A 26,831-nucleotide genomic window follows, 5' to 3' on the forward strand; every position below is an offset into this window, starting at 1 on the left:
TCCCTTTGGGCTCTTTCTGGAAGATACTACTGGAAGCAGAGAAACAATCACAGATATAGTGACCCAACACAGGAGGAGGCAGAAGGTAGAAAGCAGAGGGGCTCTGGGGCCAGGTATCTGTGGGTTTGAATACCACTCATTACTTCCAGCAGCGTCAGCTTCTGTCAAATTCATCCACGCAGGCTTTGTGGAGTGAGGTGGATACCACCTATCTCACAAGACTGTGGGAAGAATTCAATCAAATAAGGAGGTCTATGAAGGTGCCTGACACATAGGAGCTGTGGTTTGGGCACTAGGACATTCAGATCCAGGAGATGTGGTTTCCATTTCCATAGATCACATGCTCCCATTTTTCACAATGGTCTGTCTGGAAGGAAGACTATGTTTCCCAGGGTTTACAATTTTGATCTGTTTTCCAAAGAATCAAGAGCTCCCAAGCCAAAACCCAGCCCACTCGACACATTGTGGCACTGTACCTTGCCCTCCACTGTCTCCTTTGGAGGCTGTGACTTTGCTCAGCAGGCTGTGAAGGAAGTCATTCTCAGCTGTCACTCTGGAAAGGAAAAGAAAGCACAAAATTCTTGCATGGTACTCTTATGGGGTCCCTATCTTGAGGTCCACATGCTCCACAGAGTTACCCAGTGCCCCCATATACCTTAGGTGAAAAGTGAGCCTGCCCAAGCCAGCTCAGACAACATATGTGCCATCAAGAAACAGATTTCTCTTTTTCACAAACCAACATGACTCTGAGATCTGGGAATGTTATTGCTACAAGTAGAGGCTATATATATGCATATATATATATGCATATATATATATATAATTCTAGAAGACTCTTAGAAAAGAAGGATTCCTAAGCCCTCAAAAGGAACATCTATTCAGCAAGATGGCAAAGACTAGCTGTTCCTGCTCAGTCCTAATCACATACCTTAACTAGAGTCACAGACTTCATTACCAGTGGCAAAATTCCATTCTCCTTGGACATCCTTGGTGTAACAAAGTGAGGACAACATTCTCAAACACGGGATCCTGCTTCCTCACAGACTCCTTTTTAGAGCAGGAAAAGAACATTTACCCTCCTCACTACCCTCCTCTGTAATCATGAATATTTCTATCAGTGAGAACCAGATAACAATTCCCTGTTACAGGTTCCTGATAACACTGTTCCTTCACAGAGTTGTGGTTCCTTATTACTTGTAGTTAATGCATTAATCTTTTGTTATCTGCTTAATTCCCCATCTAAACATAAGCTCCACAAAGACAGGGTCATGTCTATCTTGTTGACCTTTTCATGTCTGGTGCCTAGCACAGTGCCCAGTCCTCTGCTAGCTTTCAATCAAACTCTGTTGAATAAATAACATCTGATGAATGAATGGGTGAAAATCTGGCGGGTTTCAAGTGCCTTAGCACTGAGATCATCACTCTCTTCCTGTCCTCCTCTTGGGAGGCCCCACAGGGCTATCACCAACTCAGGGAATCAGTGCACCTTGCTTTTGAGCGGCCCTCAATGAGAAAGGGTGTGGTTTAAAAGAAGAGAAAGGAACGGGAAATCTCTCACGGGTGAAAAGGAATGAAGTGCTGCTTTTCTTCATCACTCTCTGCTTTCCCCTTGATGATGTCTGTTATGTCCATAACTAAACACAAACAAACAAAAAAAGAGAAAAAACTATTAATGACTTATGCCCTCCTGCTTCCAGGAAACCATGTCAGTGGGATGAGATGTAGTACTAGAGGCTGGGTCAGGAAGTCTAAAAAGACAAGCAAGCCAGCAGCAGGCAATACACAGACAGCAAGGGTTCATAACATGCAACAAGTAACTAATAAACAGCTAAGTTTGGATTTGACATATATGTACTGGACGTCTACCATGCCTACAAAATCCAAGCACAGTGACTCCCTGTAGGACCTGAGAATCTAATGAAATCTCCTCACCCCCTTTTCATAAACATGCTCATATGCCCAGACACATGCCTATAGGATCCTTGAACACTGCAATTCCAGAGGGATCCTGAATCCTCTGAAACTTCTACTTAAATTAGCCACTAAGTGTCCATAAAACAAAGGTGAAGAACTCCTGCATTAGAGAGGGATTATAGAAATTGTTGTGAGGGCAGGAGAGAACCACGGAGAAAAGCTGATCAGATATATCCCAAATCCTAGTAGTATGAAATATCTCAAACTCTCCAGGCCCTGGTCAGGGAGCCATTAAAACCATGGGGATAATAATTTTTTTTGGCAGGAGGCAGCAAAGCAAGGTTTATTGAGCAATAGCAAAGTGATAGTACAAAGCTCCCGAGGAGGGAGGGGACCCAAGAACGTTGCCCAATTGGGGTAATAATCTACCAGTGACCACATCGAGCTATGTGAATTTAACCAATATCTCTTCTCTCTGATAAACAGACACCCGCTCACCCATCTCAGTGAGTATGGTTTGGGAGGAGCAATCTGCCTCTGGCTCCAGAGTTGTTCACAGGACTTGGCCAATCAGAGGATCACATACCCCTGCCCAAAATAACTGCTTAGGGGATAAGCATGTGGCCTATGTTCATGTTCCTGGGGCTTCTACTAAAACTCATGGGAAAGGAGTGCTTTCTTTCCCCTGGATTACTAAACTGGTAGACTCAAGCTTGGAATCGCCGGCCCACATTTTGCCAGCTAATTGGACAGTCATCTTCAGAATAAGCCAGCAAGAGGACAGAGTGAGATAAAAATTTGAGTTCTTGGATCCAGCTATGCCTGAAGCAATCTATGCCTGAGCTTCTCAGTTATACCAGGATTGTTGTCACCTGCAAACAGAGGAGAGCAGACTAGAGCTGGGGACAAAGGCACACTCTGAGGCAAGACTGAAGGACCCTTCCTATCTTAACCGGGACATTGTGATGCCAGGAGTATTCCTTATATAGAATCAGCATTTCAGAGCAGGGCACAGACCAATCAAGTCACAGTCTCTCATTTTGTAGATAATGAAACTAAGGCCCTGGGGAAAATGCTTGCCCAAGGTTACCTAGTTAGCTAGCGAGCAACAATGCCTGATTAAAAAACCATTTGGCTCATTATAAGCTAACTTGTCCACCCGGCCACTTTGCAAGCAGTGCTAGGGGACTCGTTGGAAAGCCAGGTGGTTTGTGAATACAGACAGATCAGTATCCTTAAAGGAAAAACATGAAACAGTGGGTTTATATATGATATAGAGGAATTATAAATGGTATACGACTAAAATACGTATTTTAATAAAAAGAAATAAAACTGGCATGTCAAATTGCTGTTTCCACAGGTCTTCAAATGGTCTTTTAAGAAAAAAAGGTCCTTTAATTTTAAGTGGGCTAATTAAAAGAAAATATGTTAGGTAAATAACAATGCGAGTTCTAGTTAAATAACAAAATCCATAAAAGTGGAACAAGAATGAGTAAAGTCTTGGAAACCCCAAGAGAGAGAACTAAGGCTTGGAGAAAAATGCGGAGGTGAGGCTGCTCAGAAGCAACCTCATTTGGTCACACGGACTCTCCAAACATCCATTCCCATCTGGAATTTAGATGTGTGGCCAGTGACTCATTCTGTGTAACTGCATTTCCTGTCCTGGATATTTTTTTTAAAAAATGATTTCCTCCTCATAATTAGATCCCACTCGTACTGTTCTTCCTTCCCCACCACACTGGGGAGCAAGGGCGCCAACTGCTCAGACGGCACCATGCTCCCAGTGCTCTGCTGCAGACACAAGGAATCCATTATTCACCACCTTCATCATAAATCTGGACTTAGTCACCAATTATTTTGATTTAGTCATCAGAAACGTAGGTATTAGGAGCTGTCTGGTATAAATTGGGGGGGGGGACAAAGAGGAGCGAGAAAGAAATAATCTTAAAAATGCAGCCAAATAAAATATGCGCTTCGATATAAGTTTATAGTGTGTAGTGTGTCCTTACCTGCCACCCCAAAGGGTCGCCTTAGTCCCTGCGTGCACTTTTTTGTATTCGTATCCTTGAGATCCATCTTCCCAACTCGGACTATTTGACAAATCAAGTAAATTTTATCCCTGTTGAGGTCTTTATTTCCGAGATCCTATAGAGCAGGAAATGAATAGTTACACACGATGTGTCTAAAGAATTAGAAAAGGAAGCCCACTAATAGTAAGTCATGGGGGGATGTACTTAGCACCTAGAGTATGTGGACCAATCATACAATTAGTCCTGGGAAAGGTAGAAAACAAGATGATCATACCCATTTCATAGCTAAGAAAGGTGAGTTTTAGAAAGGAAACAGACTGACAGGTCTCTGGTGTTCAATCCCAATTCTTCAATTTCAAACCAATAGGGGGAGAAGGATAGAAGTACAATATCAGTTATGCAGGTGGCATTTCCTATATGTCAGCTAATGGATCCAAAATAGCATTTTCCACAGATGACTTCATCCGTCTGATCACTGCTCATCACCACTGAGGGAGAAAGCAAAAGGAAGAGGGTACAATCCCAACGGTTATCATTTCCTGAGCACCTGGTGTATGGATTTCACTCAGGAGTGGGTTGGTGTGGCACCAAACAATCCCAGCATCTCAGAGCTTAGAGACAACAGAAGTTTACTTCTAGCTCAGGCTACCTGCCCAATGCAGATGGCTGGGGGCTCCGCTCATCTACCTACTCTGGACTCCTAGCTGACAGATGATGATCTCATCACAACACATGCTTCCACTGTCCCCACAGCAGGAGAAGGGAAGGTGGCAAATCACTTACAGGCCCTTAAATCTTCCACACATCACTTGGGCTTGCATTTCAATGACCAAAGCAAGGCAGGTGGTTGCAGCTAACTTCAAGGGGGACAGCGGAGTGCACTCCAGTATGTGCCTTGAAGAAGGACACCGACATGGTGAACTACACTAATGTGTCATGCACTGTGCCAAGTTTCTCATAAGCCATTGTCTTATTTGATCCTCAACAACTCTCTGAAGTAGATAGTACTACTGCACCCCTATTTTACAGATGGGAACACTGAGATACAAAGAAGACAAGGGGTTTCCCTGGGATCATGATCTTAGTCCTTGGAGACACTATACAGTCATTCTAAGACCAAAGTCCATAAACCAAACCACCACAACATATCTCTCTCACCATCAGAAAGATACAGGGGAGGGAAAGCCAACCAGACCACCTCAGCATCTGCCTGTCCTGTGCAAATCTAAAAGCTTCAGTGTTCTTGGGACTGCCTTCCAACTGGGTTAAGAAAAAAGAACATCAAGACATGTTGTTGGTGTCAGAGTAGGAAATCCTGGACCTGCCCTCACTTGGGAATAGTTACTTTTCCTCCAAATTAATCCTCATATAGTCAAATGCACTGGGAATAGCCTGTCAGCTCACATAAGAGTCAGGGCCCAGGCAAAGCAGCCACCCCCACCCTCTCATTGTGGCTGGTGTGGAAAGAAGAGCATGATTTGTGGAAACAAATCATGGCCCCAGTGTTGTCCACATCTTTCTGCTTGGGGTCTCCAATGGTTACATTTTATGCATCAACTTGGCTAGGTTATAGTGCTTAGTTATTTGGCCAAACACTAGTCTAGATGTTGCTATGAAAGTATTTTGTAAGTCAGATTAACATCTATAATCAATTGACTTAAGTCAAGGAGATACGCTTCCATAATGTAGATATGCCTCATCCAATCAGCTGAAGACCTTGATACTCATTCACTGTTGTACCTCTAGCACCCAAACCTGAGGCTTCCCAATGAAGCAGGAATTCTGCCTCAGGACAGCAGTATAGAAAACCTGCTTGAGTTTCAGGCTCCTGGCCAGCCATACAGATTTCAAATTTGCCAGCCCCCACAATCATGGAAGCCAAATCTTTAGAATTAATCTATCTATATAACCTATTGGTTCGGGTTCTCTGGAGAACTACAGACTGATACAAGGGTTGTCCTTTCACTAGCTGAGGAAATGGACATCTGCTTCTCTACTCTCCAAAGTCTCCCTGTGGGACAGGAGAAAAAGAAAAGCAGAGGAGAAGGGGGCTTCCTGACTAAGGAAGCTTAGCCACTCATTTGTATTCCCTGCTCTGCCCTGTAGGCACCTGAATTTGAAATCCCAATTACCTTCCATACAGATGATTGGACAGCCTTTTCTCTGGCCTGCCTTACTCCTTCCTCCCACCCACCCTGAAATCCTCTACAAACGTATCTTTAGAAGTCATGTTCATTATTTCACTTCTCTCCCCACAACGATGTTACTAGCTCCTTATTTTCTACCCTATTAGTGCTAATCTTCCACAGATGACGCGAAAGGTCCCAGACATAATATATTTCCAGCTGTCCTAGCCTGATTCCCTACTATTCTCTGCATGTAAGTACTCTATTTTTGTCACAAAGATTCCTTTATTGCGCCACAAACACACGATGCTCACTTTCAACTCACTCTTTCTTCCTAAGCCCCCTGTCCACATCTCTGCCTCAGATACTCGTCTCTTATTCCTCTATATATCTAAATCCTTCCCATCCATAGGAGCGCAAGTCCTGCTTTCTGTATAATGACCTCCGTCCTTAATTACTTCTCTTGTCTCTTTAGGAATTTTCACATTTTTGGTACCTTTCAGAGGCATTCTAGAGCCACAAAGGCCCTGCTACCTGAAAAGATCCTTCCTAGATGTTATAGGCTGAATTACATCCCCTCAGAATTCATGTGTTGAAGTCCTAACCCCCAGCACCTCAAAATGTGTTTGGATATAGGGCCTTTCAAGAGGTGATTAAGCTAAAATGAGGTTATGCAATGACTTGTGTCCTTACAAGCAGAGGATATTAGGACACAGACACACACACAGAGAAGACCACATGAGAACACAATGTGAGAACACAGGGAGAAGTGGCCATCTGCAAGCCAAGGAGAGAGGCCTCACAAGAATCCAACCCTGCACACACCTTGATCTTGGACCTCCAGCCTCCAGAACAGCAAGAAAATAAATTTCTGTTCCTTAAGTTACCCAGACTATGGCACTTTGTAATGGTAGCTCTGGCAACTAACATACTACGTAAGCCTATGAGGTTCTTAATTAAGCCCCTCTTCTACTCCACTTCTTTGAAGAGATTTCATTTGATCCAAGGAAGACACCAGATCTTTAAGAGCTGCCTCATCAGAGACTCTTGGCATTAGAGAAACTTAGCATCTAACAAAATACGTGAGCACACATTATTCTCTGGAGAGTGTATAAATGTGCAATCCTCACTCAGAACCATGTTCCAATCTGTGGTGTTTCTCAATCATTTTTACTTTGGCCTTATAAAACTCAGGCATATTAGGGAAGCCAAGGCAGGACAACAGAACTTAAAACATGTGTCACCTAATTTAGTAATCCATTAGCACTCCTTTTCCTGTTCAGTCTTGTTTTCTGTGTGTTAGCAATAAACCCCAAACTGGGAAAATTCTTACGGAAACTGGTAGTGTGCTCTGCTTTCCTCTTACAGAGCCAAGGATGGTGAATGCTTATAAAGCAGACAGGGGAAGCTCACCATTGGCCCAACCCATGTGCAAACTCCTAGGGTTCTGCCCTCAAAGAGGAAACCAGAAAGAGCTAAGATCCAGACATAAGAGAAAGAAGGCCAGAAAGGTATACACCTGCCAAGTCTTCTCTCATCTCTAACTTAAACATCACCTCAATGCCCAACTAAAAGTAAAGCCCAGGGGTGCCTGAATGGCTCAGTCGTTGGGTGTCTGTCTTTGGCTCAGTTCCTCTATCCCAGGGTCCTGGAATCGAGCCCCGCATAGGGTTCCCTGTTCTGTGGGAAGCCTACTTCTTCCTCTCCCACCCCCCCTGCTTGTGTTCCCTCTCTCCTGTCTCTCTCTCTGTCAAGTAAATGGATAAAAAATCCTTAAAAGAAAGAAAGGAAGGAAGAAAGAAAGAAAAGCCCAGTCAAAAGCGATCACATCACCCTGTTTTAATTATCTGCATTGCATGGATTGCCTTTTGATATATTCTTGTTTATTTATTCATTTACTTGTTTTCTGAATTCCCCCAGCACATCTTGAAAGCAAGGGACTATCCTCTTATTCAATGTTCTATCCTCAATATCTAGCACAGAGCTTACCCATAGCAGGTATTCGCTGGATAGCTCTTGAATCAATAAAAGAAGCTAGAGCACCATGACCTTCCTTGTCCCAAAATGAACACTCGCATCATTTCAAGTATTAGCTCATTGAACCAGTCAACCAAGGTTCCCAAAATCATTTGCTGTGGGAAGAAGAGGTGGTGGCACAGGCAGAATTCCATGCAGGCAGAATCACATTCTCATTGATATTGAGAGACTCAAATTTACTGATGCCCTTTCCTGCATGTTTACATCATGAATTGGTTATCTGCAAAACGAACCATTGATTGATTCCCTGTCCCTGTCCCTCTCATGAAACATCTGTCTCCTGGTTTAATCAGGAAGCCCCATGGGACTTCCTATTTATCAAGAAAATCTTAAATAGGCTCCTCCTTCTAACTAATAATAAACAGGATTGAGACACATTTATATATGCCAGGAAAACTTTGTCTAAGCAATTAGGACTATGATCTTATTCCGTGCCTCTGGCTCATTTTTCAGGAAATAACAAACAAAATAAATCAGCTGCACTCCAATCTAACTGTGACATAACATAAGACATTGCACTTAATGGGCTGTAACTGGAAAATTATTGTAGAGCAACGTAGGTTAATCTAGCATGTCGGTCACTCCTGTATCAAACTCGTAGGTTTGGCCAATACCCAAATCCCTCCTTGGCTCCTCCTCTGTAATTTCCCTTGCTAACACAGGCAACAGGGTGAAAAATCTCATAAAAGCTCTTTTTCCCCAAAGGAGCTTACGGAGAACGCCAATATCTTTAGGTATCTTAAGATCACACTCTTAACACACCCACATGGAAATAGGACAAGAGAAAGGTCTTTGCTGGAAATAATAACCCCTATCTTTTTCTTTCCAATGTTTGTCTTTTCCAGAACTAAAAAGCCAAGTTCAGTTTCGGAAATAAATTACCCAACTAACAACTGATTTCAATATTTCTGCGTATGTTTCACGCAGGAATACTGGTATATAGAACAGTGATCTCAGGGATCTGTTAAGAACTTTAGTCATCTGTGATTTGATTATATTCAGAATATCCAATTTATCAATGCAGTCAATGTTCTTAGAAGGTCTTTTCTTTTTTCCGATACATTTTAGAGAGGTTTTTAGAAAGTCTGAGCAAAAGAAAGGAACTCAGTTAACCATGAATTAACTGATAAATCAGAATAGCTGCTGTTCCCAGTTCATGTAGACATTATTGTTGGAAGGGGTCTGTGCTTGTTTACACAGCACTCTGCATGTGTTCTTGATGTGCACGTGAGAAAGAAAGAGGGAGGGAGATAGCGAGAGGGGAAGATCCATCTTCCTAATAGCTTCCAAAGGGCACACAACACCCCCCCCCACACACACACCCCATCTGCTCTGAATCTCTCCAGAAAAACCCAAAACACAGATCTGCACCCAGGTCATGCTTCCTTCTGACCAAGTGACTGGCATCATTTCCAAGATCATACCCTTGTGAGTATGGAAGACAGTAACAGGAAAACAGTGCACACCCACCGTGAAGACCACTTTCAGGTTGTTAAGCATCTCGATCTCCTTCGGGAAGCCCCTGCTGCCCCATCTGACCAAGTAGTTCTCACTGTGGGAAGAGGAGTGGCAACACATTACTTCCTGGGGCTCGACAATGCTTCAGTAAAAATATTCACTAAGCCTCTACTGTGTGCTCAACAAGTACGGGCTGCTGGAGACATGGTAGTGTTTGAGACAGATGTGGTCCCTCCTTCTAAGAGACTGAAGTTCTTACAGAGACCGGGGTGGGGTGGGGAGCAAGGAATCACTAATGTGTACATTCACGGTCTCTTTCCCCAGCCCATCTCCTGAGCAAAATCTGGCCCAACAACCTAACATTTTTGAAGAGTAGCAGTATTCTCTGTAGAATTAAGAGTGGGACAGACTGGGGAAAGGGTTTTGGTATGTTTTGCTAGACATTAAGAATGCATTCTCATCTCATTCCCTTTTCAAGACTAAATAGAGATTTGAATTTTTAAAAAAATAATCCATTAGACAGGGGACTGTTTCCTTGAATGAACATCATACTGTGATAGACTATGGATGGCCTTAGCCATTATCTGAGATACACTTAAATAACTATCAAAATGCAGTTGTGACAACTATTTATATTCAATCGTGCCATAAAGACAAAGTTCAGGGTGTTGCAAGAATGTATGTCAAAAAAGTCTGGCTTGGTCTGGATGGTCAGGGAAGTCTTTGCCAGGATATGACATGTAAATAAAGAGAAATAAGGAAAAGAGAATAAGAAGGGGAAATGTTTCAGGAAAAGCAAACATACATTCAAAGGCCCTGAGGCAGGCTGGAGCTTGATGCATCTAAAAAACAAATCCAAGGGGAAAGTGGTAAGAGAAAACTTAGAGAGGTCTTGTAGGCCATCCAAGGATTTTTTGACTTGATCCTAGAAGGAATGGCTACCACTGGAGGATTTTATGAGGGGCAGTCACACAGTTCTGACCTATGATCATTTACCATCTTACATCTTCTAGCGAACATACACCACCTTGTGAGGTTCATACTAGTCAGTCCAGCCACACTGAGAAAATTGAGAAGTCTAGTGCTTCTTTAACATAAGAGAAACTTGAAAGTTTGCTGAGTTGAGTCATAACACTTGCCATGCCATATAGGAGCATATATTGTTGGGTGTTAAACAAACGCCCATTATCTTGAATTAGCATAAAAACAAAATAAAGCTCAAAAACCAAATCATCCCAAAAAAGCATAACAAGAATTTATCAAAATTAAGGGGAATTTCTGTATTTTAAGAGATTTGTTCTCTCCCCTTTGTCCATTTGCTACTCTCTCTACTCATTCCCAGAAGACGAACAAGAGTAGTCCGAGCAAGTTCAAGGTGGAAGGGAACTGAAAACAAAATGAACACAGTTCTGGATTAACCACTGGTTAAAATTCAATCAAGTTAATTGTAGCTTTTCTGGGGCACCTGGGTGGGGCACCTCAGTTAGTTAATTGACCAACTCTTGATTTCCACTCAGGTCATGATCTCAGGGTCCTGGGATAGAGCCCAGCATGGGACTCCATGCTTAGCTGGGAGTCTGCTTGAAAATAGTCTCTCTCTGTCTCCCTCTGCTCCTCCCCCAGCTTGCATGCACACTTACACTCTCTCTCTAAAATAAAAGAAATAAATCTCTTTTTTTTTTTTTAGGTTAAGAGTGGCTTTTCTTCCTTCTTTTTTTTTTTTTTTTAAAGATTTTATTTATTTATTTGACAGACAGAGACCACAAGTAGGCAGTGAGGCAGGCAGAGAGAGAGGGGGAAGCAGGCTCCCTGCTGAGCAGAGAGCCTGATGTGGGGCTCAATCCCAGGACCCTGGGATCATGACCTGAGCCGAAGGCAGAGGCTTAACCCACTGAGCCACCCAGGTGCCCCCCTTTTTTATTTTTTAAAAAGATTTTATTTATTCACTTGAGAGAGAGAGAGAGAGAATACATGCATGCTGGAGGAGGAGTAGAGGAGGAGGGAGAGGGACAAGCAGACTCTGCTGAGTGCAAAACCTAACCTGAGACTTGATCCCCACAACCCTGAAATCATGACCTGAGCTGAAATTACGAGTTGGGCACTAAATTGACCAAGCCACCCAGGTGCCCCTCCTCTTTTTTTTTTTTTTTATTAAGTTCTAAAAATTCTAGCGGAATTTTCAGCAAACTAAGAAACCTCTAAGGCTCCATTTAAAAAAAATAATAATTATTATTATTTGCCATTGGTTATTTCCAGAATGTCATAGTGAAATACCTGGGTCTTTCCCAGGACCTTTGATCACATATAACATGCCTGGTAGAGGACTAGCCTGTTAGGTCTAAACATTAGGCACCAGAAATTTTCTCCTAGGGGAAATGTAATCATAAATAAGAAAAGCAATTTAGAGGGCTGAAGTGGCTTTATCCATCCCTGCCCAGAAAGACCTGGATGGTAATACAAGGGTCCACCTGGCACCAAGACAGGTGAGAGCTGCTGTATGTGACACTCCTTTGTGGAAGGGGAGGACCATCCCAACTCCTCCTTAAGCTTTTTTTTTTTTTTTTGAAATTAGCCTTGTCACTACCTGATGTCTAGACCGCTTCTTTTTGGTCCTACAGAAATTTACTGTAAATTTCCCAAGCCAGATCTCTCCAGGCATCCACTGGAATCAGACCATGATTCATCCCAACAATGAAAGCTCAGTCTCAGCCAAATTTCACCAGTACACATTTAGGCCACATTGAAAATGCCCTCACTTGCCTTTGGCAAGAAATGCCTTGTCTCGCCATTGTATGTCAACCCTGGCTAGGTAGGAGTGGACAAGACTGATTTCTTAGGGGAAGAACAGCTATCTAGACTCAGAATGACTTAGGCAGTGTTTCCAAGTTCCCCTGTCCCTCTCTTGTATCATGCCTCTTCTCATCTTTCTTTGTTTTCTACTTCCCCTGCCCCCCTTTTTTGTTTTTTGCTCCTTTTGTTCCCCCTCTTCCTCATCTCTGTTTCCTGAGGGCTTCCCTGTATTTCTGGCACTCTCAGAGGCATCACTCAGCCATGCCCCATTGAGCATATCATCTGGTGTGGCACATCAGGGAACAGAGCTGCCATGTCACTGATCCATTGCCTCTTTCCACAGAGCTAGTTCAGGTCATCCATCACTTAGATGGGCCAGCAGGCCAGGCATTCCTGTCAATTTGATCATGAAGCATCATGTTTTCTGAGAGGCAGAAAGGGTCCAATGAGTGCTTTTAGGATCTTTGTCACAGGTACCTTGGGGATAGCTGTCAGGGAATGGTAAGGGGTGTATGGCACACACACCATTTCAAGTGTGTTCAAAGGGGACAGGAACATTCACCTACAGTGTTCACTGAAGCCCAGGCAGGTGAATTGGGCTGGCCTTTTAATAGTAGGGATTTAGATTTGCTATAAAAATAGCTACCCACCATGACAGTGCTGAAACCCTGATGAGAACTATTTAGGATATTCAATACAACCCTTTCCTTGGTGACATACATACTAAAGTGGGAACTAGGGGCACCTGGGTGGTCCAGTCTGTTAGGCATCCAATTCTTGGTTTCAGCTCAGGTCATGATCTCAGAGTCATGAGATTGAGCCCTGCATCAGGCTCAGAATCACTTGAGATTCTCTCTCCTTCTCCCTCTACTCTTCCCACTCATGCGCTTGCTCTCTCTCTCTCTCTCTCTCTCTCTCCCTAAAATAAATAAATCTTTTTAAAAAAATAAAATAAAGTGGGGATTATCTTGGCTTTGGAATCAGATAGATAGATCTGATTAGAAATCTTAGCTCTCCCATTAATAAATACATATGACTTTGAACCAGTCACTTGAACTTTCTGGGCCTCATTTTCTCACCCAAATGACATGGACTAATGAGAATTAAATGAGATCATGCACAGACTTCAGTTCAGTCCTCTTAGATGGAAAGCCCCTCCATGTTTCACAAATGTTTCCAGAAGAGCCATTATTTTCCAAAGTACTACTACTCACTAGGCACAATATGTGATCTCATTTAATCACCATAACAGCCAAGCTAGGGAGAAAACACTTTCTCCATAAAGGCAGAGAGATTATACCCCAGATGCATTCTAATATGTCAACTGGGACTTCAGATATGGGACTTCAAATATGTGGCCATATGTTGGCTCAGAACCCCACTGGAGGAGACTGGCAGGGTCACCACCTGGAATGATGGTCTAAGCCACAAGCAGATGCCAGGCGCCCAGTAGTCAGGACTGGAGGTGTACCAAAGTCTTTTCCCTGGAGATTCTCAAAAGGTTTTCTCGCTTCCTCAAGCTGAGGCACCCAGAAGTTTCCTTACTTTCTCCATTCTCAAGCGCAATCAGTTAAAGTAGTAATAATAATAGCCACTGCCACTTGGAGCACTGTGTGTTAAGCCCTGTGCTTCACCTGCTTTTTCTCATTAAAGTCTGAAAAAAATGATCTTGTGAGGGTGGTGCTAACATTTTGCAAATGAGCAACTCAGGCTTAGAAAGATGAGCAACTTGCCCAAGGTTAGGAAAGAGTAAACGGCACAGCCAGGATATGAACTCAGGCAGATATCAGAGCCCACATTCTTAGCCTGATATCACCCTGGAGGAAATGAAGTTCTCACCATTTACTTCTTTTTTTTTTTTTTAAGATTTTATTTATTTATTTGCCCAACGGAGAGAGATAGAGAGAGCACAAGCAGGGGAGAGGCAGAGAGAGAGGGAGAAGCAGGTTCCCCACTGAGCAGAGAGCCCAATGGAGGGATCCATCCCAGGACCTGGGATCATGACCTGAGCCAAAGGCAGCCGCTTAACAACTGAGCCACCAGGTGCCCCTACACACCTCCTATTTTAAGAGTAGGTATTTTAGTCTATCCTGTATCAAAAACCTATTTACAAAACCCTACTATGTAACCATAACCACACTATGGGAAAAATTTGTTGGTAAATAATATTTCAACCTGACTCGCACATCCTACAATATATTAAAAAAAAAAAAAAGATGCTCTGTGCTCTGCTAATTCGAACCTCTCATATATAGACAAGTCAGACAATATTGAACACACCTACCTTATGACCGTTTGTTTGTTGGGATCATAGAGAGACATGAAGAGCTCAGCATCTTCCCCAATTCGGCACACAAAGTTCCTCACAAAGACATAGAGGCTATGGGTGGGGGATGAGGAGATCCGGGAATACATTCCATAATCTGGCTGGTCTTTTGACTAAGAGTTGGAGGGAAGAAAGGAGAAAGGTGGAGAAAATCAGCCCAGTACCACTTGGCATTCAAGTCTGAAGATTTCTGCGTTATATCCAGGTCTACTAGCAAAAGTTTCTGTGATCTGAGCCAAGTCACTTTGACTCTTTTGCCCTCGATTTCCTCATTTTGGGAAATACCACTGTTTGACCCGGCCTTCCTCATAAAGTTAGTGTCATAAAAAGCACAAACCATAAAAAGAAAAAAAAATGTTTAAATGGACTTCATCAAAACTAAAAACTTCTGCTTTTTAAAAAATGCATTAAAGAAAATGAAAAGGTTAGGCACAGACTGGGAAAATACATTCACAAAACATGTATCTTATAAGGAATCCATATTTAGAATATACAAATATACAATTTTATTTAGAATATAAAAGAGTTCCTACAACTCAATGAAAAAAAAAATCAACCCAATTAAAATGGGTAAAATATTTGAACAGATACTTCACACACACACAAAAAGATGCAAATGGCATAGCCAGTAAGCACATGAAGAGATAGATACTCAACATCACTAGTCATTCAGAGATATGCAAATTAAAACCACAATGAAATACAACCACTAGAATGGCTTAAGTTGAGAGACTGGCAAGACCAAACAAGCATTGAAAGAATGCAGGGCAAATGGAACTCTCATATATGGCTGATGGGAAGACAAAGTTGTACAGCCCTTTTGGGAAATAGTATGGCAGTCTCTTAAAATGTTGAACATACACGAATCATAGGATCCAGCAACCCTATTGTCAGGTATTACTTGGAAATAATGAAAATATGTGTCTGCACATATGTTTGCAAATGTTCATAGCAGTATTATTTATATAGTCCCTAGGTGGAAACAACCCACAAGTCCAACAATGGGCAACGAGTTGATGATACAGCAACTCAACAATAAAAAAGAAAAAAAAATATATATATATATATATACAACATGAACCTAAAAGCACCATGCTGAGTAAAATAACTCATACACAAAAACCATATGATTTCATTTATATGAAACTCTAGAAGAGGCAAAAATGTAATCACAGAAAACAAATTAGGGATTGCCTAGGCCTAGAGACTGGCAAAGGGGATCAACAATGAGGGAACTCAAAAAGACTTTCAGGGTGACACAACTGTTGATATTGTGATTATGGTAGAATTGACTCAACACTATATTTTAGTAAGATTCAGTAGACTGAGTGAATTAATTTTGTGTGAAATTATCTTAATAAAACTAAAATTAAAGTTGTTTGCAAATAATACACAGTGGCTAAAATGATTTTTTAAATCATAAGCCAGATTGTGTTAACCTCGAAAAAAATTTTTTGCTTCCTTGAAATCTTTTGTTGCTTTTCCACCACACTTGGGATAATATCTTAACTCTTTTCCGTGACCCCGCAGGCCCTGTGAAAGCTGGTTCCTGCTCCCTATCTCTCCAAATCCTCGCTTACACTTTCCTACTGCTCATCAGGCCCCTTCCACCCTGGCCTTTCTACTTCCAGAACATTCAGAACATAGTCCTACTTCAGGGCCTTTTCACTTACTGTTCCCTCTGCCTACAACACTTTGTCCCTAGATCTTCCCAGGCCTGGTGACTTCGTATTATTCAAGTGCCAACTCAGATGTCTTTTCTGAGAGAGGCCTTTCTTGGTAGTCCCTTTTAAAATAGCTCCTGATTCACTCTGATTCATATAACCCTAGCTTATTACCTTTTAGAGACTTAAACCATCTGGAATAAATCTGTCCGTTTATTTATTTACTTCTTATTGCCTCTCTTCTTTTCCCCTCTCTGGAATATAAAATCTCCGTAAGAACAGGAAACTTGCCTTGCATTAAACTACCTGTGGGATGGATGCAGGATGAATTACAGACCCACGTACAAAAACACAATAAAATGCATGTGGTTACTGATCATCTCAGGTCATAGGACAGATGTCTCCTTGAATAATATGGAGTCTGGTTAATTAGCCTATTATTTGAAGTTTATGATGTGCTACACGACTGCTGTATGACTGCCAAAGCCTATTTTACAAAGCTCACCATTTCTTCCTTGATGCGCTCTGTGATCTTATCAGTTGCTTCCTCATGTGCATGGAATAAGCTGATGACACTGGTATTATCGGGGTCCAAGATATTTCCATCATCATCTCTGACAATCAGATCAAGCTCAAGAATTCTAAAAAGCAAAAACAGAGGGTAAGGATAAATCTGGGGAAGCTTAAGCCTTTAAGATGTTGGTGAGAAGTTTATGACCAGAAAGGTCAGCTGGTCTCTGAGAATTACAGACTTCCATGGAACAGCTCTACACCAACAGCCTTGCACACAGCTCTGAGGCATACTGGTACAGTTCAGCCTCTTTGGGTGGCACTATGGCAGTGTATATTAAATTTTCTTAAAATGTATATTTTCTGCAATACTAAATCTAGAGAAACATCCACATTTGAATGAGGATGTGTGTTACAGCATTGCTTACATCAGCAAACTGTTGAACAAAACCACAATGTCTGTCAAAGGGAGAATAGTGAAATAAACTGTGACCTGTAATGCAATTCCATGTAGCAGTGCTTAACAAATATGATACAGCTTTAGTATGTTCAATGATACATCTCAGTGAAAAAATGAAGTATGGAAAAATGCATACACTAAGTTTATATAAACAAATAAACCAAGTCATAAATATTGTCGGGGTGCATGCATATGAATGACAAGAAAGAGGAGAAGGGTCTGGACAAAAAACACTAAACCACCAATACTACCAACAGGGGTATCTGTGAGGAAGGGTAGGACCCTGGGACCAAGACGGGTAGAGGGGTCAAAGGAGACATGTACATTATCTTAAGTTGTTTTACAACATCGTATCATATCATATCATATCACATATATAGCAGAAAAATGTGTTCAACAACATTTTGAACGTAGTTGTTGGGGGTACATCTCAGATATATTGCTTGTTATCCATAGCTTTCTCTTTAGCTCTTTGACTTCCAGGCCATAAGCTTTCCCCTGCTTGGTATTGATTTGTTTCAACTGCATCTATCATTCTGATTGGCATCAATGATGTTTAATAACAGCAAACACATAGCTTGCAGTAAGCTCACATATGTTAAATATTTTATGTATATAATGTACTTTACATACTATTAATAGCCCCATTTTACAAATGGGAAAAGACCAAAGATATGGGGGCTGATTAATTTGCTCAAGGTCACATAGATAATTAAAAAATAATATGACATCCTGGTCTGCACTCTTAACCTCTCTGGTATACTTACTACATGGGAGGCACTTAGGAGCAGTATTGGATTAGGGCACCAAGGGTAGGTTTGCGGAGGCCTGGATTTCAAGCTGCTTTTGCACTTGATGTTGGAACGCAGGACCTCAACTGTCCGTACAAAGAAGATAGGGGCAAGTGGGCTGATGAAGACTGAGAAGGCCGGCAGTGACCCTGCTTAGGCACCATTCCTGAGTACTGACTGTGGAAGGGCAGCATGGACAAATGAAGGAGACTAAGTTTCCGTGTCTTATTTGAGAACCAGATAGAGAAGCACATCTCTTGGCTCATCTAAATGCAAACAGAAGGGAGCCAAGGTTCACCCTTTTACCCACATTCATTAGGAAATTAACTTCCAACTAGATAGGACTCACAATGTTGAATGGCCATGCTGCCGAACAGGTGATGTTAAAGGAGGATAAATGCCTTCAACTAATGAGGCACAGAGACTCGCGTGACCTCAGGAAAGACGGAGCATGGCCAATACATAATTTAATGCCAAGATCTCTCTAGCTCTTTCTCTTCAAAATTTATCAGAGTGGATAACAGTTCTAAAATGTATGAATAAAACATTCTTTAGGGTCCAGCTATCTTGGGATTTGGAGGAGTCATTTGAGGATTCCTCACTCCTTGGAGACCAAGGAGCTTGCCCATTACTAGTCTCATGTGGAATTTTTAGAAGCTTTAGTAGCCACAGGCCAGGACTGCCAGAATTCCCATAACTCAGGGTCTGGAGAGGTTGTCTCCCAACTGAACAGCAAACCATTTACTTTGGAGAAATGAGCATTTTTTACATTTTTTTCTCAGAGGTAGCCCCACACTGCTCTCTTCTGTTCAGGAAAGCGATAAAGTGAACCCAAAACAAGGGTTTGTGGAAGTCTCCACCATAAGCATTTTTCAAAAACAAAAAAAAAATTTAGTGGTAATGAAAACAGAAATGGCTCCTTCTGTGGTTCATGGTCATCCTCTGGACAAATTCAAACTCCTTTATTTGGCACTTAGGCCTTCAAGGTTCCGGCCCGCTGTGTGTCTTCCTCTCCATGCTCCTGTTAATCTCTGAGCTTCTTCCACATTCTCTCTCTCTCTATCCCTCTCTCACCCCTCTCTCCTTCTCAATTACCTAATAATTCCCACTAGTTTTGTTAGATTCCAGCAGGTGTCAGCCGCCTCCTTCCCTCCCCCACTCTCTTTCCATGCTTCCTGCTCTTGGGAAAGGCATGGCTTCCTACTCAGCTCTCTGCTCACTTCTCTCTCTCTCATCTTAATCTACCATTGTCCTCAGAGGCAATAGAATGCAGTACTAGTTAAGCCCTTGAACTCTGGAACCAAGCTACTTGGTGCTAATTTCAGACATCTGGGACAAAATGGCCTAATGACTCTGCGATCCTCAGTTCCCTCGTCTGAGAACTAGGGGTGATAATAGCACTTACCTACTTCATCGAGTTGTCATGAGATTTAACCGAATTAATGTACGGAAAGTGCTTAAAACAGGGCCTGGTAGATAAGTCACCACTCGGTGAGTTATTATTAGTTCTCCTTGCTTGCTTGCTTTTTAGTGTTGACATAGAAGCTATATTTTGTAAATATCTGTGTCCTCAAGGCCTAGCAGGTGCTCAACAAAAGTCTGATGTCTGAGTGAAGGAACAAAGTGAATGATGGAAGAAATAAGCTGATTCTGGTCAGTCCTCCAGCACTAAACTCCCTGACTCTCACAGTGTGAGGCGTGCACCTCATACAGCTCCTGACACTCCGCCCCGAGGTCTGGCCTTCTGGCTCTCAGGAAGCCATCCACCCTATATTAGAGCTCTAAGCTCCAAACATACCAGGCCAGTGATAAATGAAGGTGACCAAGTCTCCTTCCCTTGCAGGGAAGTCATCAAGGAAAGGAAGCAAGAAGCAAGGGGCCCCCTAGTTCAGGGCCTCCATTTCCAACAATGCCTCTTCCCCTTTGGGGAAGTGACTAAAACTGAAAGCATAGGGCTGGCCCAGACAATGCTGCACAGGCACAGCCGACTTGGGCAGGACCCTCTCCTCCTCCTTTTCCCATCAGCGCCATTCACGTACTCATCCAGCTACCATTCACTGACCACCTCCCATAGGCAGACCTTATTCCCGACACAGAGAGATGGATTATATGGCCACTGTCTTACAGAGTTCCCATCACAGCAGGGGAGACAGGCCAGTAACGAGGTGATTACTGCAGAGGGGACAAGGGACCTTCAAGGGTACCTAACACAGCAGGGGTAGGTAGAGGAAAATCAGAGAAGACTTCCTATGAGCAGTGACCATTTCTTGGCCTTTTTTCTTAGGATCCCTGTGAAGAAACCACATCTGAAGGTCACAGATGCCATTACTGCAAAGCAGCAAAACTCCCTCGATACTCACACTCCCAGCTGTGACTGTACTCAGCTAACGATGTCAGCGCACCAGTGGTGGCAGCAGCTGGGTGGCAAACCCTTCCTGTCCCTTTGGGATCACGTGCAGTATAAGCAGATTTGGACATGCTTGCCAGCTGCCAGCCAGGGAACCAGCAGAGGGACTGTGCTCCTGACATGGGAAGCAGCTGAAAGCTGGACACGTTGACTTTCCTAGTGCCTGTGGATCTTCATCCTGGTACATATGACATAGGCAAGAAAGCGTGGTTGCTAGGAAATTTCCTTCTTGTCCCATTAAGTGGGCTCTTTCTACTTTCCCCTTGGGCCTTATGGCCCAGGCTTCTGAAGCACTTCACAATCTTCTAAACCTGCCATACTCTCAATCACTCTTACCTTCCTTTCCCCCCTTCCCCCCACTTAATACTTCATCTTTCACTTAAAATTCCCCTCAGGGTTACCTCCTTCAGGAAGCCTTCCCTGACTTCCTTCTCCAAGTTAAATTAAGAGTACTCTTGTTTCATAAGCCATCAAACTTGCCACAATACATATCATCAGTTTGCTTGTAGATCACTCCTAACCAGAATGCGGTTCCTTAGCAGACAGGAACTTTTATTTCTACAGCTTCAACAGCTAGCAAGCTATCAGACCAATCATAAGTGTTTGGTACATGTTTGTTGTTGGGATGAATGAGCAGATGAGTAGGATTTAGAGGTCATACAAATAATCAGGAGGGAGGGAAGGCCTTTACAGTTCTCAAATGCATCCAGGTAGCATAGTGGCAGTCCTATGGACTCTGGAGTCAGATTGATTTGGTCTAAATTCTGGTTCTGCCATTATTAGCTACGTGATTCTGGACAAATTGCTTGACCTCTATAAGGGCCTCAGTTTCTTCATCTGGAAACAAGTGTGGACAATAAAACTGCCTGCCCCATAAAACTATTATAAGAATTAAAAAAGAAACATGTAACATCAAGCTTGGTACATAATAAGCTCAGATTAAGTGTTACTTGTAATATTATTATCACTACTATTATTATCAGTGGGTTGTCCTGCCTCAAAAAATTTTCTCATGTTCTCTTCAAAGCATTCAAACTCCAACCACTTTCTGCTTCTTCCCTTTTGAGGAAACACTTCTGTAACCATGCATATGAGTTTAGTTGATGGCACGTGGCTTGGGTAATTTAGGATGGGGGAAGGGACATTAAGTCTCACACTGGGATATAAGGGAGAGTTTTGTTAAGTGCAGGAATAAAATGACAACTAAGCCAAAAGTGAACCAGCATGACTGTGCTCCTCAGCCCCTCGGAAGTAGGTTAAATGAGTGTCCTAAATCTCTCAGCCAGTAATAACCACTGCATAAGCAAGCCTTTCCTCCGCTTGCATGTCCCTAGGTCCCACAGGGGTGATGAGAAAGGCACACAAGCACCGAGTTGGTAACACTCTTCTCTCAAATAGAAAGTGGCAAACGCACATCTAAAAATGAAACCAAGTTTCTCTGGAGGGAGACAGGGAAGAAGGGAGGCAGGTAGGAGAAGAGAGCATCTTTTCTGAGACAAGAAAGTCTTACTTGTTGCCATAGTCGATTTTGGATGTGACTTTTTGCTTCAGTTCCTTCAGCTCATCTTTGGGCAGAGTTCCCGAGAGGAGCTGGGACCGCCACTCCATCAGGTCGTACATCATGGACTGCACCTGCATGAACCGCTCCTTTTTGCTGGCCTTCAAGACAGGAAACAAGGCACAGTCACCTGGGCAGAGGGTGTGTGGGCATCTGTGTGGCAAACTGTGCCAAAGTCAGTCGAGCATGTTCAGGGGCCGTGGTGAGAGCATCTCTCCTGGCCCCTACACAACTGCCAAGGGATTGGGCAGTAGTCTCCATCGTTCACATAATTTTTCCTGCTGGACCACAGAGACTTCCAGAAATGAAAGTAATAATCCCAGTCACGTCTTGGTTAAAGCAAGGGTTATCTCTGACTCTCATCAGAAAAGATACTTGTTGAGCAGAAATGCCATGAAAGCTGCTATAATGCAGGTCCCAGAGCTCAAGCCCTTTAGGGCTGGGAACCAGGGCCATTTTTCTGGTGATAAAGGCCTATTTCTAGGGCAGTGTTCCCCCACTTGTGACATGTACAACCTATGGGACAGAATGGCTTTTGGTGATACAAAGACCCAACATTAAATAACATAGACCCATATGGTGATTCTCCTTCCATCTTTCTGCAGAAAGGAAGGAGAAAGGTGCAGTTTCATGGTGATACGTCTTTAACTCCTCTCTCACATTTCTCAATTCCTTTTTTTAACAGGGAGAGAGAAGTCTCGAGTGCAAAGCTTTTGACAGGTACTATAGCAAGCATTTAATAACACTGCCTTGTTTTCATTGTATTTATTTGAATAGTGTTTTTCTAATCATTCCAAGCACTTTTGGCTATCCATTTGGGAAAGCATGTGAAATAATAATGAACTACAATAATAATAATATAGTATTTTTAAATATATATAATATTAAATAAATATATAATAATAATAATATGTATTTGTTCTTTGTCCCCCCCTTCTTGGCACAGAGCTCCTAAAGCCTTGGAACTTCCTGGTGGTAAGAGCCTCTTTTCTTATTCATAATGAGCCCCTTTTGACCATACCTGAGTTTATGACTCTTAGAGGCCCCCTCCACAGCTTCTGGATGGGGAGCAGGATGCCAGAGGAACCTACCATGTGGTTAGAAAGTTGGAACTTTCAGCCCCACCCCCTTCACCCTTCCCCTTCAAGGAGCTCAATCACCAATGACCAAAGATTTCATCAATCATGCCTATGTAATGAAACTTTGATTAAAACTCTCAATCAGTAAGGTTCGAAGAGCTTCCCAGATGGTGAACATATCTCTGTGCAGGAAAAGTGGCATGCTGAGAGAAGGCACGGAAGCTCTGTGTTCACCCCACCGTAGTTCCCTTACCTGTGTATCTCTTCCATTTGGCTGTTCCTGCATTGCAGTCTTTTTTAAAAAACACTTTTTAAAAAATAAAAAGATTTTATCTATTTATTTGAGAGAGAGAGAGCATGAGCAGGGAGAGAGGGACAGGGAGAAAGAGAAACAGACTCCCTGCTAAGCAGAGAGCCCCTGGGGATCATGACCTGAACCAAAGGCAGACATTTAACTGACTGAGCCACTCAGACACCCCTGCATTGTAGCCTTTATAGTAAAACAGTAACCATAAGTAGAGCTCTTTGCAGAACTCTGTGAGTTGTTCTAAAGAATTAGGAGACCTCAGGTGGAGGTGGAAGGGAATGATGACCCCTGATTTTGTACTATGTTTGGACAGAAGTGTGGGTAGCCTGGGGACCCAAGACTGGCAACTGGCATCTGAAGTGAGGGCAATCTGGTAGTTTTGAGTTCTTAAACCTATAGAATCCTAAACGGACTCTGGGGAGTCAGTGGTAGAATTGAATTGAATTATAGGTATCTGGTCAGTGTTGGAGAATTGGAAATTGTTGGAATGACACGGCATGCTATAAATTACTTCAGTTTACTAAACAGGGAGCCAACTGAGATATTAAGTGAACGTTATTCCTCTGGTATGCAGACATGGCAAGAATCATGAAGGTGATATTGGAATACCACAGGTTTAAGGTTCTCTTTACAAAGGTAAAAAACACAATGGACTTGATATTCAAAGATTTCTTAAGGGAAAACACCAAGCTTCCATGGTGTGGGTGTATGCAATGTTTAAAAAGGGGGAGTGGTGATGAATAATTAAACCACTTGAGCTTCAAGTGAACTTTCTCCTAAACTTTCCTAACAACTTTTGAGGAACTTATAGAGTAGGATGTGCCAATTCCCATATATTATGAAGTATCCACATAGGAATCGACATTTATGACCATAAAAGTTAAGTCTACAAATACCATGTGTATACCAGCAGGTGTGCGCGGTGCTCTAACAGAGATGCAGTAAGCTTTGGTTGACATTTTCACTCTTGACTTAATGGTTTTCTTAGCTAATTGCTTTCATTAGGAGCTTTAGAAGCATCAAAGGAGGATTTAAAATTAGATTTGCTTCCATACAGGGAAAACACATACAAAATGTGCTCTTTGTTTTTCCAGGGTCAAAGCTTCTTCATGGATCTAAGGACAATAGTATTAGTTAATTAATATATGAGAACAGTATTTCTCTAGGTATTGTCAGCAGACTACCAAATCAAAATCCCCAGGGTGTATTATAATGTGGAGTTTCATGACAGGAAGTTTTATTTTTTAACAAAAATTTTTGAATTTGTTTTAAAACCGAAGGATCGCATCAGTCCCCTGTGTACTATGGCTGGCTCACAAGCTCGAGGTGTGGCTTTGAGGAAGTTACCTAACCTCTCTGGACCTCCATGTATTCATAATGTTTGTTCTACTATGTCGCAAGAGCTACCTTGGCCTGCCCTGCTCACAGCCAAATTCCAAATCTGAACCAAAGCAAAGACCGCAGGAAGCTTCCATCCCAGGGAGCAGGGTTCTGGGCCTCACCACGTAGAGCTGTTTCCAGATGCTGCCCCATTCCCAAAGTGTTGTTGTCACTTCTTGTGCCAGAGGAATTTCTGCAGGAATGATGTTCTCGATATTTCTATTTAAGGTGGGAGACAAAATTGTGTGAAATTGATACCCAGGTGCTAACAAGATAAAATGCTGGCAAATTTGTGTTAAGCTGCAGCTGCTGAGAAGGGCCTCGCTGGCAGGAGACTAAACCGCCTCCAATAGCCACACCAATTACATTATGCAAATGCAAGGAACTTCCTTTTTAATGTCCTCCTTCACTGGGTGGGGGGGGGGGGCTTCGAGCTCATTACTCAGGATTAATCGACTTTAATATAGTTCAAAGGCAGCTGCAGGTGAAAAGTTTGATTCTCCAAACTTCCTAATACCCCCTCAGAATCAGATCTGAACAGATTATCAATGTGGATTAGATCTCCTATCGCAGGAGGAAAAGGAGACAAGCAAATACATGTGGGCATGGAGAAGGGGGATGAGCTGATTCACATCTGCCAAGTCAGGCTTTTAAAGCAGACAAGACAGAGACATCTGTGAGCTGTGGGAGGGTCAAGCCTGGTAAAAAATGACAAATACCTTCTTTTTTCCACTGTCACTTCCTTGATGTGGATAAAGGATTTCGGGAAAATGCCCTGTTGGGAATAAAATAAGATAAAATTAAATTAAATGACATATCCTTACAGCAATAACTGACCCCAGGCCTTCATGTTTTTTCCCAAAAAATCATTGACTGGTAAAACTCTCAAATATTACAGGAATAATTCATTCTCTTATTTTTAATTCTCACCAGTTCTCCACCGGTTGGCTATCCTAGATCCCATAATAGCCCTAGATTCCCAAGGATGCTCCAGGCCCATTGTGGACACCCATCCTACCAAATGACAAGACAGGAGCACATAAAAGACTCACTCTAGGTGAGACAAAGTGCTCTGTCTCTCCCCTGTCCTGCCCAGTTCCAGGAAAGCAGTCACCCTTCACAGTCACAAACAGCTGGAACATCAGGTCCTAAAGCAACGGCATCCTTGGTTGCCTTTGGGCTATTCTGATAAAAGACCTGTTTTCCCAGGGTTTATTTTATTGTTCTTTGGAGACCAGAGTAGGATCATGCCTCCCAATCAGCTCGTCAGGGAGGAAGGAACAAGCGTCTTATTCCCTTGCCCCCAAGGCTTGGCTCAATTAATAAGAGAAGCTTATCAATTACTTGAAAATTCCTTCATAAATGAGCCAGGGTGCACATTGCAGGCATCTGCTTCTGCACAAGACACAATGAGCCATAAGACCAGTAAAACAGGTGGCTGCTCTCATGGAGAAAATGGTGTAATATGGAGTTGGAACAGGTGACCTCCCTGAGGACAGAGGCTGGACTTCACTCTGTGAAGTGAGGAACTGTTAAATGCCCCCAAACAACTCTAGAGAAGGGCAGCAGAAGATAAATTTCAAATAAAACATGCACATTTCCATGGGGACTCAAAGAAGGGAGAAATCATATGTAATTGGCATATCAGGAAAAGTTGGAGGGAAAAGCAAGCTTCGGAGGTCAGCCTTAAGGGGAAGGGAGTTGAGGCATAAGTGCCAACATGTAGAGGTGGGAAAGCACAGGACTCAAGGAAGAAGAAATGAGACAAATGTGCTGGGGAGCTATAGTGGAAATAATTGCCCAAAGGGCAATTTGCAATCTCATGTAAAGACATCCAACATTGTTTCAAATAGAAACAGACTGGCCTTACCTGTAACATTTTGTGCTTTAGGAGGTATCCCCTATACCAATCTGCAAAGAGAAAATAAACAAACAGGTCTCTTATCTATTCCTACAAGTTTATTGCTGGGTTTTTGTTGTTGTTGTTGTTGTTC

General features: G+C 42.5%; 1 protein-coding gene across 1 annotated transcript in view; it reads right to left on the reverse strand.

Moving 5' to 3' along the window:
• The window catches only part of DOCK2 (dedicator of cytokinesis 2), a 403,190-nt gene that overhangs the window by 343,858 nt on the left and 32,501 nt on the right, over positions 1 to 26,831 (reverse strand). Inside the window, exons 3-12 of the mRNA XM_080804304.1 lie at positions 26,708 to 26,748; positions 25,557 to 25,612; positions 24,960 to 25,056; positions 22,024 to 22,172; positions 16,851 to 16,986; positions 14,640 to 14,794; positions 9,578 to 9,659; positions 3,924 to 4,059; positions 1,559 to 1,634; positions 477 to 553 (exon numbers count right to left, since the gene is read on the reverse strand). Coding sequence (XP_080660430.1) covers positions 477 to 553; positions 1,559 to 1,634; positions 3,924 to 4,059; positions 9,578 to 9,659; positions 14,640 to 14,794; positions 16,851 to 16,986; positions 22,024 to 22,172; positions 24,960 to 25,056; positions 25,557 to 25,612; positions 26,708 to 26,748 — 1,005 coding nt within the window. The remainder of the gene's footprint in view (positions 1 to 476; positions 554 to 1,558; positions 1,635 to 3,923; positions 4,060 to 9,577; positions 9,660 to 14,639; positions 14,795 to 16,850; positions 16,987 to 22,023; positions 22,173 to 24,959; positions 25,057 to 25,556; positions 25,613 to 26,707; positions 26,749 to 26,831) is intronic.

This window comes from Martes martes (genome assembly GCF_963455335.1).
Source record: "Martes martes genome assembly, chromosome: 5".
NCBI classification, from domain to species: Eukaryota; Metazoa; Chordata; class Mammalia; order Carnivora; family Mustelidae; genus Martes; species Martes martes.